Here is a 15817-nt window from a genome sequence, read left to right on the forward strand (position 1 = left end):
AGGAAGTGAAGGTTTTGATTCAACAGTTCAATTCTGAACAAATTAACCTGCAGTTGCATCAGAACATTAAACTGAAGGAAGTTTGTTGTTTCCCCGCCATCTTAATATTAGACTTCGCCTAATATTAAGATTGTTTTCGGTTTGTTGTAAGATGTTGCCAGAAAATTAGATGAGATTCTTCTGGAAACACACAAGACAAGACAGCGCTTCTCTATATAACCGGACAGTTTATTCAGAACAGTATGCAAAAAATCTAAACAATAATATTATAAAGATTTCATCAACAACCAAACAAAAAAAAAAATATCTTACAGGGTTAAAACTGTAAAACTGACATTATTACATTATTTTCTTTTCCGTTTCTGTGGTTGTTGCACATAGATGACTCGTTTTTTTTCCGAGGGCAGGTTGAGGCGATGGTGTCCAACTCCAGCTTTCTTCTGCGACTGGCCCTTGGTTACCATGGGGGAGACATTGGCTGTGGGTTCTGGAGGTATGACATCACCACTGCTGAGATAGACAGCCTAAAAAACAAACAAAAAAACACAGAAAAGAATGAACTTTAAAAGTCGGTCCCCATTTTGCTGCTAAAACCCACCCGGTCCCCGAAGGTGTTCTGCTTTATCTCTTTAAATTTCACAAGCACTCAAATGTATCGCCATCTGGGGAATCTGGAGGCTGAGTAAACATCTCAAAACATGTTGTTGTGCTCCTCAAACCGGTACTGAAGCATTTTTGCTCCGAGGCAAGAACCAGTATCCAGCTGAAAGAGCCCACCGCCATCAGGGAGAAGCTACTGTTTTCATGACAGGAATACTAAGGTTGGTGATGCGTGTAAACGTAACAGCCACATGGAGGCCTGGATCCAAGGTCCAAGGTCCCCCTGTTTTTTATCATACCAAATCCGATTAATCGATTTTTTCCTCCTTTTTGTTTCATAAAAAAAAAAAAAGAAATTATTTTAGAACCTTGCTTTTATGTCAAGCATTTCGTCAGGGAGTTGACCTGAATTCAAAGTTCAACTAAAAACAAGCTGTAAAACATGCTTGTAAAACAAGATGGCAGCCGTGCCATTATAAACAATAAAAATATAACAAAACATTTGCTGCTAGTTGTATTACACATTGAGCTAAGAACAGGCTTCACTGCACTTGTGAACTTCAAACTGAGTAAAAAAAGCTTTATCCCAAGTAAAAGTAAATAAGTAAATGAAGTACCTCGTATTATGGTAAAAAAGTTTCTACTTAACAATATTTTGACAATACATTTACCTAAACATATATTCAGCATCACATGCTGTTCTCTTCATGGAAACCCAATGAGTGTATTGGAAAAATAAAATCCAGATTTTCCAAAAATGAAATCTTAAACAATTGTAAATTCGAATGAATCGATTAAATCGATTTATCGCCCAGCCCTAGTGAAACCACAAGACGGTAAGCTAGTCAAGGCACTTCTTGCTGTTTTACTAATCAAAGATGAAATCGTGGATGAGATAGCAGCAGCTACTCTGCATCCTCCTGCGCTGCCATGTTTGTGTCCAGCTGTGGGCTCAGTATGCGCACCAGTATGTCCCGCCATAGACCTCAATGCTGCAACGTGATTGGCCCGAACCATTTTTTTTTTGGTTTGGACACAAACGGTTAAAGATGGATTCTCGTGTGTTTGTGAACGCACAAATACCGCGAGAATTCATCTCACAGGCAAGGTTATGGTTCCCCAGAAGCCACCGTGAACCATCCCACTACCTTCGCCGGCTCGTGTTCTTCCCACAATGCACCCTGGGGTCAAGAGCTCCCCAAATAAGTGACATTACCATGTGCCACCTTCTACCCCTGCCCCGCAGTCCAGTTCTGGTGCTATGAGCTCATTGTGGCTGCTTGTATGCAGTGGAGAACCACAGAGCAAACAAAATGTAAGGTCCCGAAGATTCGGACAACTTTCTGGAAGAAACCAGCATCGACTTTTGCGGTAGCTTGTCTGTAGGGCTGAACCACACGGGCCGGCCTTCACTCAGCATGTGCATCAGTGGGTTTTGGATGGGTCAGACCCAGTCTACCCGTTATAATTCATTAATCTCAGGGACAGCCACCCTCCACAACCATGTTTTTTTTTTTTTTAACCCTGTTCAGGATATTTTTGTTTAGTAACACCAGAGATACTTGAATAGCACCCTGGCTTTGCGGCAGCTATTACTCCCGTTTACCGAGATCACCCATTGGCTGCTTTGGCCGATCAATTGGCATGACGAGGCTACGAGTGCGTTTAGCCCGTCTTTGATACAACCTCGTCGTGACAACGGCCATGGAGGTTTTCCATCGTTGTACATCTGTCCTCTGGAAAGGTCAGAATGAAAAGCTTTTGGACGTCAAACGTCTAAAGCACCAGCCACGCATGCTAAACAAAAAAAATGTTGCATTAAACGGCTTGGACCATTTAATTAAACCCCACCTACCCACAAAATAAAATCTAAGTAATAAAACAAAAATTAGAAGTTTCTGCTGTATCTGTTCTACAGCAGAGACTTAAAGGTTTACATACATACACGGGGGTTGGGATTAGGGCCGCAGCTAGCAATTACTTTAATAATCGATTATTCAGTCGATAATTTTTACGATTAACCTATGAATCAGACCCAAAAAATAAAAGTTTAATTTCCTTTTTTTTTCCACCTTCACTCAGACTTTGTCAGCAAATTAAAACTTAATCAGCAAATTATTACCATCAGAATGAAATTGTATTCTGATGGAGAGGGCTGATTTATGATCCATAATCCGACCATCGTCCATCTAAACACTTGTTCTGATTAACCCAAGAATTTACAGCGCATGCATGTGGAGGATGGAGCCGCTGGTTGAGAACAGCAGGAGTTCTCAACCATCACAGAACCTGATGCAGGTCCATTCTGTGCACTCAGAACAGTCAGAACCAACACACCTCCGTGTTTATTGTTTGGGGGGTTTTCCGCGTGAAGAAGTACAAAACTTCTGCGGTTGTTTTACGGAAATTCAACAACTCCACTAATGTCAGCAAGTTTCAACTTTGAATAAAGCAAGTAAACGCAAGTAAACACTTATTCGGATTATTTGATTTTCAGCCTATATAAACGGTGCATTCGGAATACTTTCTTTCGGTTTAATCTGAGCATATTTTAAAACGATCAGGGAATGTTGCACATGTAAACAATCTCCTGTCATTAACAAGCTAACTGCTGCATTACAAGCCATCAGGCTGATGTTCAGACGGCAGCCAGTCAGCGTTAACAACGCTCCGCGACATGGCGAGTGACGCCTTGATCGCGCGACCCAACGAATCGATGACGACATTCGTTGCCGACGCTTCCAATAGTCAGCTTTTACGGATTGGTTGTTGCAGCCCTCGTTGGGATACTCACATAAAGCTGCTCATCATTTGTTTGGTGTCTTCTGAACTTCTGGAGTTTGCGAAGCTGATGAAAGAACAGTAGACCGCAATCCAGGCGCACCACTTCAGCTGAAACACAAAAAACGTGATTTAGGTCTGTGGAAATCTTGCAAGGATCACAGAAGATGAGGAGAAGAAGAAGAAACGGTCCCTGAAGTTCGACTTAAGGGACTGCAGGCAGCTGCATTTGCTCCTGATTACGCATTTAATGTACTATCGTCTGTTACCCATTGACCCAATAGTTTCTTCTATGATCTCAGATTTCATTTTGTACAACGATAACTAAAAAAAAAAACATTTTAAATCAGTGACAAGCATTTCTTTTGTAACACAATGTTGAGCCACGCGCTATTGCAGCTTTCTTCCTGTTAAGGTGGAGCGTTCCTTTTCACCGTCGCCACATGCATGCTCAGCATGAGGGACCGCAGTAGACCTCGTGGATGGATTTGTTAATGCTGTCCTCTGAGTTGAAAGTCAGTAAGTGTCCTTCATCTTTATATTTAAAAGGTGAGTTTACAATTAATCTTCTAAATGGAGCAATAGAGATAGACCAAGGTCAACCCTTCAGGTCGACTGCCGAAGGGTAACCTGCTTTAAATGGGCCCAGATCAACATACTCTGGGGAAAAAGGTAAATAGAGACAGAAAACACACCCGTCTAGCTGGGAATAAAGACGCAACGAGAAACTTGATCGATGACCAGAATAAGATCAGTTTCAGATCGACCGGCCCTGACTGATGACCGGCAGGTGGGAAGGTCGCAGTACTCGGACAGAACCCATATGGCTGGGCCATATTTTTATATATTTTTATATATATATATATATATATATATATATATATATATATATATATATATATATATATATATATATATATATATATATATTAAAAAAATTTTTGGAGATTTTTTTAAAAGGTGGTCTATGTTGTGTTATAATTATACTTTTATGCATTCCTGTAGGTTAGTTTTCAGCTGTTTCTCATATTCATCTGCAGCAGTTAGTTAAAAAATTTGCATGTGAGACATTTGGGATAAAGCTTTGATTCAGAGACGCCTTTTTATAATTACTTTATACGAAAAATAAAAAAAGACATATTAAGATAAATGTCATATATCGGTATTCAGCCTAAAAAATATTGAGATATTATATATTTGGTTCATATCGCCCAACCCAACCCATGAATGCTGGGGGGGTATGTTCAACTCCATGGAGGAAGACCCCAGAAATTTGAACCCACTGAATTACACTGTAGCCTTTTTTTAAGTATATAATAAATATAACAAACACAAAAATTGTGGGAAGACACTTAGAAGAGAAGAGTTTTTTCTACAGAAGCTTATTGTCTCTTCATTCAGGCTGTTTTTCAACATGGAGTGAGACTTCAGCAGAAAACAGAACATTCTGATATAGTACACCGAGATTGCTGTATGAGCTCATCAGCGATCCATATCTCACGTCACGAGATATGAGTCGAAAGAACGAGACCCTAGATGCAAGCGGCTGAACTGAACGTCCTCCAAAAGGGGCAAATGAAGCCTTAGTCACAGGGTGTGGAGCTCTGTTATGCAGGGGGAAGTCAAAGTAGAGCCGCTGCTTCTCCACACTGAAAGGAACCAGTTAAGGTGGTTTCGACATCTGATCAGGATGCCCCCCCTGGTTATTTAACTCTGGAGGTTTTCTGGGCACCTCCCACTGGGAAGAGACCCCTAGAAAGACCCAGAAGTGGCTGGAGGGGCTACACATCCCATGTGGGCTGGGAACGTCTTGTGGTCCCCCAAAATGAGCTGGAGACTGTCGCTGGGGAGGAGGATATCTAGGGTTCCCTCCAAGACCTGTTGCCCCCAGGACCCGATCTTAGATATGCTTTTAGATAAGATTTCACCCTCTACCCTCTATGAATCACACTGGATTTAGAAATGCTGGTAGCCTTTAGGGAATGTCAGTTAAGATAAGATTCTACAACCTTTAGGAAACCTACAAATACGAGTTACTAACACAAACTCTATTTCTTACTAATAAAGGACGCTAAAGACATCTTAAAATGTTAACTCTATATTCTTTCCTAGCCGTCCTGTCACGACAGTTCGAAACTTATATTTATTTAGGACAAAAGATAAAGTTTCACCATGTCTAGGAGAGAACGTTCACTGTAAATAAGGATTTTTACTCGTTTTTTAAAAAACAAAAAAACAAAGACTAAATGATTTCATTAAATGCTTTTTAGTGTAGTTTATAAAGAGAAACCTGTATAACTTCCAATAGATCCTGGAAGGTCCAGCTTCACATCAGGAATTAGCTACAAAAATCTGTTTGTTTGTTTTATTTTCAGCTCTAGTTGCGAAGATATGAATCGCTTATTATCAATATTTCTATTCATTTATATATATTTTTTCACCTTAAGCATGAGACCACACATGCTGAAGATCATGCCGAGCAGGTTCATGTAGTCAGGAGTGGGGTCCTCTAGTGTGGGGTTGGTCTCTGTGCTGGGGGGCTTGTACCTGCAACAACAAAACCTCATGTTAACCAAAAGACAACATAACAATAGACATTGAAGTAAATAACATTTTTAATAATATATTTGACTGTTTAAGTCATCAGCACCCTTCGTGTGTCAGTAACTCCATAATTTACTTTACGCTTTTCAGTTTAGTCTTATTTCAGGAAAACGTGAGTATCAATGTCGTGCTGCACGCAGCTGTACTGCCCCCTTGTGGATAGGCTCCCAATCCAAGATCTTTAAAAAAATAAAGGGGCACTGGTACAGCTAAAGTCAATTTGAACCAGTGAATAATACATTGCGATAAACATCAGGTTCATATTAATATGTGCTACAATCTTTGCTGTGGATGCCTCTCACTTTTAAACCCCAACAGATAATCACTACACAGTTATTACATGTCGGCTTTATAACTCCTAATCACCTAACTACTACTAATGCCACTGTCAAATCCTCACGATGAATGGCAGAGTTAGCACTAGCTAGCTGTAGTAGTTGGTCGGCTAATCGATTCAGCTTGGCTTGTTTTTTGTGAAAACGAACAGCAAAAAAACTCACCTTAAAATCTTATTTTGTCTCCTCGGATCTGCCATGTTGTTGGTGGACATGTTTCGTTATTAGTTTATCCTATGAGAAGGTAACGGAAAGAATATTCAAAACTCCGATGACCGAGCCACAGCTGATCGCCTCCTTGGGTAAAAGGAAAGGAGCCTCGCGGCCGTTTCCGGTTAGCTGAAAAATAAAAGCTTTGGGCAAGTTGTGGATCACGAAGGACAAAAAGGGAAAGCGGTTTTTGAACTTTTATTTTGAAAGAAAAGTCAAACGCCCAAAGTGCATTGCGTCCGCGTGCTAACTAGTGGTGGGACTTCTGGCTTTTTGAAAGGAACCAAATTCTTAGGATCCGTTCACTTGAAAGAGCCGTTAAAAAGAGCCGTTCAAATGATATATATTTTTAAAGGGGCATATTTCAAAGAACAAGCCATTTTAGTTTTAATATAGTGTGAAATATGGTGATTTTGGAAAACCTGGTATGTGTGAAAATCCTCAAAAAGTTGAATCAGCTGTATCAAAAATAGGAATAACATTTTTATATTTAAAAGGTGCAAAGTAGCCTCAAAATGTATCTGCATTTTAGACTTAGACTTAGACTTTTAATGTCCTTGTTCGTGTTTTTTCTACTAACTCCAGCACTTTGAGATTTGTTGGAAATGTAAAGTGCATTGCAAATAAAATCCATTATTATTATTATTATTATTATTATTATTATTAGTAGTAGTAGTAGTATCGTTAGTAGTAGTAGTAGTAGTAATAAATAGAACCACAGTATTGTCATGCAAAAACATGTTTATGTATACATTTTCATGTAATCAAGTTTATGATGACAACATACCATAAGTAGTAAATATAATATAATTTGGAAATAAATAGAGAAAAGCATTGTGTGTAGAACATTAAAAAAGCAAAGTTGTAAAAAAAAAAAAAAAAAGGTCCTATCGGTCAAGGTAAAGAGCCGTTCAAAAGAATCGGATCGTTTGTAAACGTCACATTAGCTAACCGCTAGTGCTAGCAAACAGCGAGAGGGAAATGTAAAACAAAAATTAGCTTTTGATGGAGTGCGAAACTGCGGATAAAGTTTCTTTAACTGGTTTAAACGACTCCATATGTGAACATGTCCTTCCCTGAAACATCACTTGGTTAAAACAGTTCTAATAGGTAAGCTTAAAAAGTTACATCTAGCTATTATGGAGTAACAACAAATAAGCTTAAGTGTTTGAAACGTCCGTTTATTTTTCGCTAACAGCATTTAAAGGGACAATAGCAGACATAAAGTAAAACCTATGCTAATTTGCTGATAGATTATCATAATGTTTAGCAGGAAATTAGCGTTGTTTTCTCTTGTCTAAGCGTTGGCCTGACGTGCTTCTCCTCGCAGGTCCTGTAGATGATGGCGTTTCCTCAGGCCAAACCTCAGCCTCCTCAGCTTCCTCAGCATCTTCTGAGGACCATCGACTGTCACCAAGGAGCGGTCAGAGCCGTCCGCTTCAATGGTAGGGTTCACAACCCCAGCCTCCAGACTGATTATTTTCAGAGATCTGCTGCTTTTTTCCTCCCGTTTGAAGTCCACTCCATGTCTGCTGCCATTTTCAGCAGCTGTGGTTGGATTTTAAGTCAGAAAGCTGCAGAAATCATTGTAAATCACTGTTTTTGAAACAGTACCAGTCCTGGAAGTGAGCTGACACATCACAAGCATTGTTTACACATGCATTGTTTACATTGTTACATTGTTTTTCATTTCAATTGTTTACATAAATCGCTGTTGCATCTTTATCCTGAAAATTAGTGCAATCTACTGTGATTTTTAGAGGGATTTCTAGAGGGATTTTTCAAGCTGTGTGCAAACGAAATTTCGTTCTGTACGCACTTTGTGCATGCAAAATGACAATAAAGCTATCTATCTATCTATCTATCTATCTATCTATCTATCTATCTATCTAGATATGTTCAAATACAGTTTTAGATTACATGATAAACCAGATTACTAATATATCAGAATTTATACAGACGCAAAGGAAAGTACAGCGGATTGGATTGCAGTTTTATCTGTCCAATTAAGGCAAAGATGTGGACGCCGCGAATTATCCGCATAGACAAGCAAAATAGTGGCAATATAACTTTCATTTCACTAGGTCAAAGATAAACAAGCTTTGTTGTGATGTTATTTTTGGCAAATGACATGTAGTGTGAGCTTTATAATGAGCTGTCCCAATAAAGCCATGCTCTCATGTCCCCCTGTCTCGTGTACTTTCCTGTACTTTCGGGCAGTTGATGGGAACTACCTGTTGTCCTGCGGCAGTGACAAATCCCTAAAGTTGTGGAGCGTTGGCCGAGGGACGCTGCTGAAGACGTACAGTGGCCATGGGTATGAGGTCCTGGATGCCGATAGGTGAGGACGATTGTGTTGGTTTTCAGGAGCGATCATTTGTGCACACTGTAAAAACCTTGTGGGTTGATACAAAGGCAGAAAAAGGAATTGTACTTATATATGAAAGCAAGAAATGTCAAGACAAAAATACTGTAGATCTGGCAGTGTTCTCTTTATTCAGAGGTTTCACATTGATGATTTTTAAAGCTAGCTGTCCAGTTTAGCCGAAAACAAAACCTCCAACCATCAATGTAAGCCTCTCGCTCGGCTGAAAATAATATATTTTACCTCATTGCCTGTTTTTACAGCTCCTATGACAACAGCCAGCTTTGCTCCTGTAGTTCTGACAAAACGGTGATTCTGTGGGATGTTGCAACGGGTCAAGTCGCACGCAAACTCAGAGGCCACGCTGGGGTGAGTTTTGCTCTTTTTAGCTTTGTGTTGACATGTTCTTGTCCTTTGATATGTTTTGAAGGGCAATCTTCCTTGTGCCTCCATATTTTAGCCATTGATACATCTTTTCTTGGCAAAACTTTCTCTTTACAGAAAGTTAACTGTGTGCAGTTTAATGAGGAGGCATCGGTCATTTTATCTGGTGAGTCATCACTTATGGAAAATGTCCCCTACATGCATGTACTCTGGAATAATGCCATTTTAACTGAGCAATCAGAACAAGAACCAACCGTTTAATTTTTACCCGACAGCAATAACAAAACTAAATGCAACCAAAAATAACCATTAACCATCATGGATGATGTGTGTGAGAATGTGCTATTCGTATTTATTAGTTGTTGTTGTTTTTATCAGTTATTTGTTATTTATTTCTTATATTGTGTGTAAATTGTGGGACAGTGATTTTTTTTTTTAAACATATGCATGGATTGATGGCACTTTTTAAATTTTGTTGTTCTTGTAACAATGACAATAAAGATTCATTCATTTTGTGGTATATTTGGGTTAATGATCAAAGGTTGTACATTAATAGTGTTAACTGCCCATTTATGCTATTTAATGTTTGTTTTGTTTCATTGCTGTGTTTTTTTTCACCTCAGCTGAATGTGCTTCGTCTTCTCCAATCATCCAGGCTCCATAGATGGTACAGTGAGATGCTGGGACACCAGATCCAGAAAATACGAGCCAATCCAGGTTCTCGATGAGGCTCGCGACAGCATTAGTAGCCTTAAAGTTGCACAGCACGAACTGCTCACTGGGTCAGCAAATCAATCAGAAATGAATTATGCATACATATACATACATTGCCGAAAAGCAGTTTGCTTTTAGTGTATTTTTGGATCTTGTGTTCAGGTCTGTGGATGGAAGAGTGAGGCGTTATGACCTGAGAATGGGACAGCTTCACGTTGACTTCATCAGCAGTTAGTAACTTCGTTTTGATGGAATTCTTTGGGACAATAAAGACTAAACTTCTTATTATCGGTCGCATAGGTAGCCGCAGTTGTGCTTTTTTGCTGTGAGAGCAATTTTTCTTTCACCGAAGGCAATAAACGGTGTATGCCTGTGTGTTCCAGGTCCCATCACATGTGTGTGTTTCAGTCAGGACGGGCAGTGCACCCTGAGCTCCAGTTTGGATTCAACAGTACGACTTCTGGACAAGAGCACTGGGGAAATGTTGGGAGAGTGAGTCCAGATCTTATTTTTTTATTTATTTATTTATTTATTTTTGCAGTTTGTGTTCTTGTCATGGTTTAACGTTTACTATCAGGAAGATGTTAAGATGTATAACTGCTGTTTAAAAGTTGGTTCAAACATATAGGTTTGTCTGTGTTGTAGAAGTCCTTACAAAGAAAACCAGAAAACTAATAATGATCAGCCAGTATAAGCCGATCATTCAGTCTTTGGATTCAGTCTATGTAGATAAACTTGGTCTAGGAGTTCCCAAAGCCAGTATAGTAGAGGCCGATGTTAATGAGACATTCAAGCTTTAGATTACATCTTCTATCCCCAATTTCTGAGTTGGAGGTGATTTTTTTTTTCCAGTTGAGCAATATTAAGCATCTTGCAAGCAGTATAATGAATGCTATTGATTCGGCCTGGTGCGCTGGTATTGACATATACGGGGTGGTAGGGGCTGCAACCCCAAATATAGCAGTTATAGAAGTCGGTTTGTAATTTCTCTTACACATAAATGATATTGTTCTAAGAACTGCTTCCCAAAAGCTTTGAAGTTTGGGGTATATTCTTGCCGTTTTACTTGGAGAAAAGTGCTGTCTGTGCAGCACCTTAAACTGCAGCGGGCAATGCCTGATGCAGATTGATGAGGAGTGAATTCTTGCAACTGCAGCCTGCCAGACTTCATCCGTAAAGGATTCCCTTAGTTCTTCCTCCCATAGGTTTCCCAACGGTCAGGTGATGGGAGACACAACCCACTGAATCTTTCTAAAATTTTAGATAACTGAGGACCTCGGTGTAATTGTCATCTTTACCTAATTGATTCTACTTACAAGAGAAAACGGGAGCTATGACCACCTTTCCATATCCAGCTTGGCCTTGTTTAGTTTTTTAGTAAAATTTAAATTAAACAAGCGATTGTAATCATATGTTGCACAAACACCTAAATAGTCAAAGCTATATTTGTTGACTGCGAAGGGGAAGCTATTTAAAGCTATTTGTCGAGCTTCTTATTAATTTGCAATAATATAGTTTTCGATACATTTAGTCCGTAACCAGATACTTCCCTGAATTTTTTGATAGGATTTAGAGCAATTGGGATTGTAGTACATGTTTTTTTTGAAAGAAAAAGGAGCAGGTCAGCGGAATAAAGGGACAATTTCTCCACCCGCCCGCCTCTTTTTATACAGAGCAATGAGCTGAATCTCTAATCCTGATTGCCAAAAGTTCAATAGCAATATAAAAAAAGGGGGCTTAAAGGGGACCCTTGTCGAGTAAGAAAGGGGAAAGAAGCTAGACACGACCTTATTGGTTCGCACTGACGGGTGTGGTGCTACATATAGAATAGTAATCCAAAAGCAGAAAACTCAACCGAATCCAAACTTTTGAAGAGCTGTAAATAAGAAATTATATTCAATTCTGTTAAACGCGTTTTGTGTTTAGAGAAATGAATGCTTTGGTCAAAACAGTTTAAAAGAACCTAAACATTGAAGCTCAACAAAAATCTTGAAAAAGAAAGTTTAGCTATTGTAATGTTTTTATTATTATAATGTTTGACCGTCCTCTATCTTCTGATTTGTCCATAAAGTAAATTATTTGTTTTGACACCAGTAATGTGTTTGCTGTCGTGGGCTTGTGTAGATACACTGGACACAAGATGAAGGGCTACAAGTTGGACTGCTGCCTGTCCAATAAAGACACCCACGTACTGAGCTGCTCTGAGGACGGACATGTTTATTGCTGGGACCTGGTGGAGGTCAGTATACGTTTTATGTCAATTACAAACCTCCACGGGGCTAAACAGTCTTACTGTCATCATGGATCTTTACATTCAAGGATATAATTGCATGTGAATCATGTGGCTAGTTGTCAAACGCAGTAACACTATAAAACTCTATGGGTCTCTAAACCTCAAAGCAGAAATCTGACTATGTAATTTTTTGTCTGTCTGAACTTGCAGGGATCTTTGTCGCTAAAGCTGCCAGTGGGAAAAGCAGTGGTCCAGTCGCTGTCTTTCCACCCTATAGAGACCTGCCTCCTCACAGCCATGGAGGGCCGGGTTCAGGTGTGGGGGGCACAACCAGAGGAGGCAGAAGATGATACACTGGCCACTTAGAAATGGACTTGAATGTGACCCCTGTGTTTGGAGACGACCTTTTCTTTCTATTAGAAATAGAACATTTTTCTATTGAAAAATTAAAATATTTAAACGTGAGTATATGAAGTTCTTGTTCAATTTGATTTGTGTTTCTCCCCCCCCCCCCCCCCCCCCCTGATATTCAACATCCGTACAAGTAAGCAACGGGCATTTACACTGCAAAAAGAGAACTAAAAATAAGTACAATTTTCTTGAAATGAATGTATTTGCCCTTGATATGAGCAGGTAAATACGATTATTTGCCAATGGAATGAGTATTTTTACCCCTAAAAAAGATAATTAGAAATCCTGCACTTGAAATAAGGTGATGGAGATGAATTGTTCCTATTTTAAGTGCAAAAATCTTATTCCATTGGCAAATAGTCCTATTTAGCTGCTCAAATCAAGGAAAAATACTTTAATTTCAAGAAAGAATTTCTTATTTTTAGGTCTATTTTTGCAGTGTAAGGGTTTGCTGTTGGTATTTGCTCTGAATAAAATATTATGGAAGCTTTTCTAGTAGGTCCTTAATCCTGCTAGACATGATGGATTTGATCATTTAAAGTCTTATTAAAAAGAGACTAGGAATATTTATATGATCTGATAGCCATCGTTGTTTCGTTGCTTATTTTGGGCCGGTCAGAGATGCAAATATTGAAACAGGGGGCTCAATATAAACTCATAAAAACTTGTACAAAACTTAGTTAATTAGAAGAAAAAAATCTACATTTCAGCTTTATGTCGCTCTAGTTTTTGTGGTTGTTGGTTGTTTTCTAGGTTTCATGTGGTAGAGAATGTCAAGTCCTCGGAATTTATCTGTATCTTTCTTTTCTCTTATATCATGTGTTTCTACTGGCTTTTGTTGATCCTTGGATCACCGATGCTTTGAGTTTGGTCGGAGTTTTAAATCTACAATTGGTTAATCGACCACAATAATTGATAAAAGGTCTATTTGTACCGGAATGTACAAAGCAAATGGCAGACGGTGGTCCAGATCTGAACCTAACTGAAAGCTTCTCTGGACCCAGATCGGCTAAATATTTTTTTAACCATGAATCTTAACTGCATCTGTGGTAATACATTTTAATGTGTGCACCCTTTTAGACTTTGTGATACTCATGAGAATACAGCTAGATCCCACAGACTTCTGTGTGCCTCTCTCTAAAAAGATAACAAAAGATGAAGAGAAACGTTTCATAATCATAACTAGAAAGTCTCCTACATCTCCTTTTATTTATTACAAAACTAAATGCACATTGTGTCGAAATATACCTACTACAAGACCCACCAAAATATTGACATCGTCATTGAATGATGCAAAAATTACCTACCAAGACCCCTGGTTCAAACGGTGATAGAAAACATGACACACGCATTGTAAATGAAACCACATCATGTTTAATGCATTTTCTACATTAATGCAAAAAAGGAAAAAAAAAAAGTAAATTTTCATTATAGATATACATAAACACGACTACATTACAAAATAAATAAAAATAAAAATATTAAATAAATAAATATTTGTTGTATTTACATAATTACACTTTTTAAGCAGCTGAACCATCTGAGACCTTAATTCAGCGTTGTTGGTACAACAGGCATTTCCGAATAGCTTCAGTTTTTTTATTTTTTATTACAGTTTTTCTCAATATGTACATATTATCCTATTTACAAATACCTTAGAATTCAAGCTAAATAATTTGTAAAGTTTTACCCTAAATTTTATTAAGCCCTAACTGAAAAAAATGAACTCTAAAGCCAACGCTTCCTTTAAATATAAATCTTATTCCCCTGTCTTTACGCATCTTTAATGCAAACATGTAATCTGAGCCCTCCGTAGACAAACACAAACATTAGAAACTGCTTTTGGAGGGGGTTTTACTGGACAAAAATAGCCGGAAGTGTTGTGTTATTCGGTCCATTTTGGAGTAAGTTTTCCCTCGACAAATATCTTCTCTTCTCTCTCACCTGCCCTCTTTATAAACCTTAACCCCGGCTGTTTAATCCGCGCAGCTGCAGCCCGCGGCACACAGCTTCTCCACTTTGTGCCAGCGGTGGGAATTGTCGAGGAAGGCCATGTCCTCGTGATGGGTGGGCCGGCAGCACGGGGCGCTGTGCCACGGCTCCCCGGGGGTCGGGTGCGGGAGCAGTCCGCTGAGCAGCAGGTTGCTGAGTGTCAGGTCGTGGTTGGAGCGAGCGCGGGGACACGTCCCGCTGCAGTACTTGAATAGGACCGTCTCGTCCGAGTCGTAGCCTAACCCCAGGTCTCGAACCTGCAGCAGGATGGAGCGCAGGCCGCACTGGGAGCTGGGAGTTGAGCGGCGTGTCCGGACCGGATTTGGGGCAACGTAGACGGGAGATGTCTCCGCTCCAGAGGCTTCCGTTTGGACTTCCTCTACAACTAAATGTCTGCTTCTTCTGCCCTCGTCTGGAGGCAATAGAGTTTTCTGCTTCAGGCCTGGGACAGACAGATGTTCATAAATCTAATGAGCAAACTTCTCAACTCATTGGTATTATTGCTAAAGCAATAGGTCATGACATCCCTACTTACCAATCAGTGACCTCAGCCAGTGGCCTTCTCCCTTGGCGATGCAGAACAGAATCACAAGCACCTTCAAAAAGGGTTTCATGGTTAGATGTCTGGTCTTCGTCAGTGCAGTCCCTCAGAATGAACCAAAGACGACCGTGTACGTCCGTCTAGAAGTGGCGCCTTAGATGGAGACAAGTCACCACCTCCAATATATATCCCTCTGAGATGAAGGGGGGGTGAAGGGATGAGACGAGGAGGTGTAGGGGGGGGGGGAGATCAGACACTAACCCATTACTTGCCAGATGACTCTCCCGCTCACCTGAGACTGACGGGGAGCGTAGGAGGGCCGGCGGGCGCTTGACCCAGAATTTGTCCTGTTGGGATTATGCGTTGGTGTAAATCAGCGGTTTATCCTGTAGAGGTTCCCCACAGGTGTTTTTCCAGAGGAAGCTGCCCACTAACGTTATGGTTTCGCAAACAGTTCAGGGTTTTTTTAAGAAGCTATTTTGGACAGTAAGGTTACCAGAAATATGAGTGAAAAACGATTCAAAAGATAGACGTGGTTAAAAGCCAGACAGATACGCTCGTGAATTAAATATCTTAGAGATAAAAATGTGGAAATTATGGGTATGGGAAACGTAAAAAACAAAAATAAGTTTGCTAAAAAGCGCCGC

General features: G+C 39.7%; 3 protein-coding genes across 4 annotated transcripts; 1 reads left to right on the forward strand and 2 right to left on the reverse strand.

The window, feature by feature from the left end:
• Positions 1 to 207: 207 nt before the first annotated feature.
• On the reverse strand, positions 208 to 6640 carry wdr83os (WD repeat domain 83 opposite strand). Its single transcript, XM_012878186.3, has 4 exons — positions 6486 to 6640; positions 5823 to 5928; positions 3395 to 3492; positions 208 to 524 (listed from the first exon to the last, which is right to left on the reverse strand). Exons 1-4 carry the CDS (start codon positions 6533 to 6535, stop codon positions 458 to 460), a joined length of 321 nt encoding a protein of 106 aa, XP_012733640.1. The 5' UTR covers positions 6536 to 6640; the 3' UTR covers positions 208 to 457.
• An 822-nt stretch (positions 6641 to 7462) lies between these two features.
• Positions 7463 to 12691, forward strand: wdr83 (WD repeat domain containing 83). 2 transcript variants are annotated; one of them, XM_012878185.3, is made up of 10 exons: positions 7463 to 7640; positions 7861 to 7975; positions 8751 to 8871; positions 9159 to 9264; positions 9397 to 9445; positions 9935 to 10061; positions 10156 to 10223; positions 10377 to 10485; positions 12118 to 12232; positions 12437 to 12691. In XM_012878185.3, exons 2-10 carry the CDS (start codon positions 7870 to 7872, stop codon positions 12590 to 12592), a joined length of 957 nt encoding a protein of 318 aa, XP_012733639.2. In that variant the 5' UTR covers positions 7463 to 7640; positions 7861 to 7869; the 3' UTR covers positions 12593 to 12691. The 2 variants fall into 2 exon arrangements, with proteins under 2 accessions (XP_012733639.2, XP_021180056.2); XM_021324381.2 differs by having other exon boundaries at positions 7870 to 7975.
• A 1921-nt stretch (positions 12692 to 14612) lies between these two features.
• Positions 14613 to 15356, reverse strand: LOC105937057 (persephin). The gene is made up of 2 exons (XM_012878187.2): positions 15165 to 15356; positions 14613 to 15071 (listed from the first exon to the last, which is right to left on the reverse strand). Exons 1-2 carry the CDS (start codon positions 15241 to 15243, stop codon positions 14614 to 14616), a joined length of 537 nt encoding a protein of 178 aa, XP_012733641.2. The 5' UTR covers positions 15244 to 15356; the 3' UTR covers position 14613.
• Positions 15357 to 15817: the final 461 nt, after the last annotated feature.

The sequence above is a fragment of the Fundulus heteroclitus genome, chromosome 13 (genome assembly GCF_011125445.2).
Source record: "Fundulus heteroclitus isolate FHET01 chromosome 13, MU-UCD_Fhet_4.1, whole genome shotgun sequence".
In the NCBI taxonomy this organism is placed as follows: Eukaryota; Metazoa; Chordata; class Actinopteri; order Cyprinodontiformes; family Fundulidae; genus Fundulus; species Fundulus heteroclitus.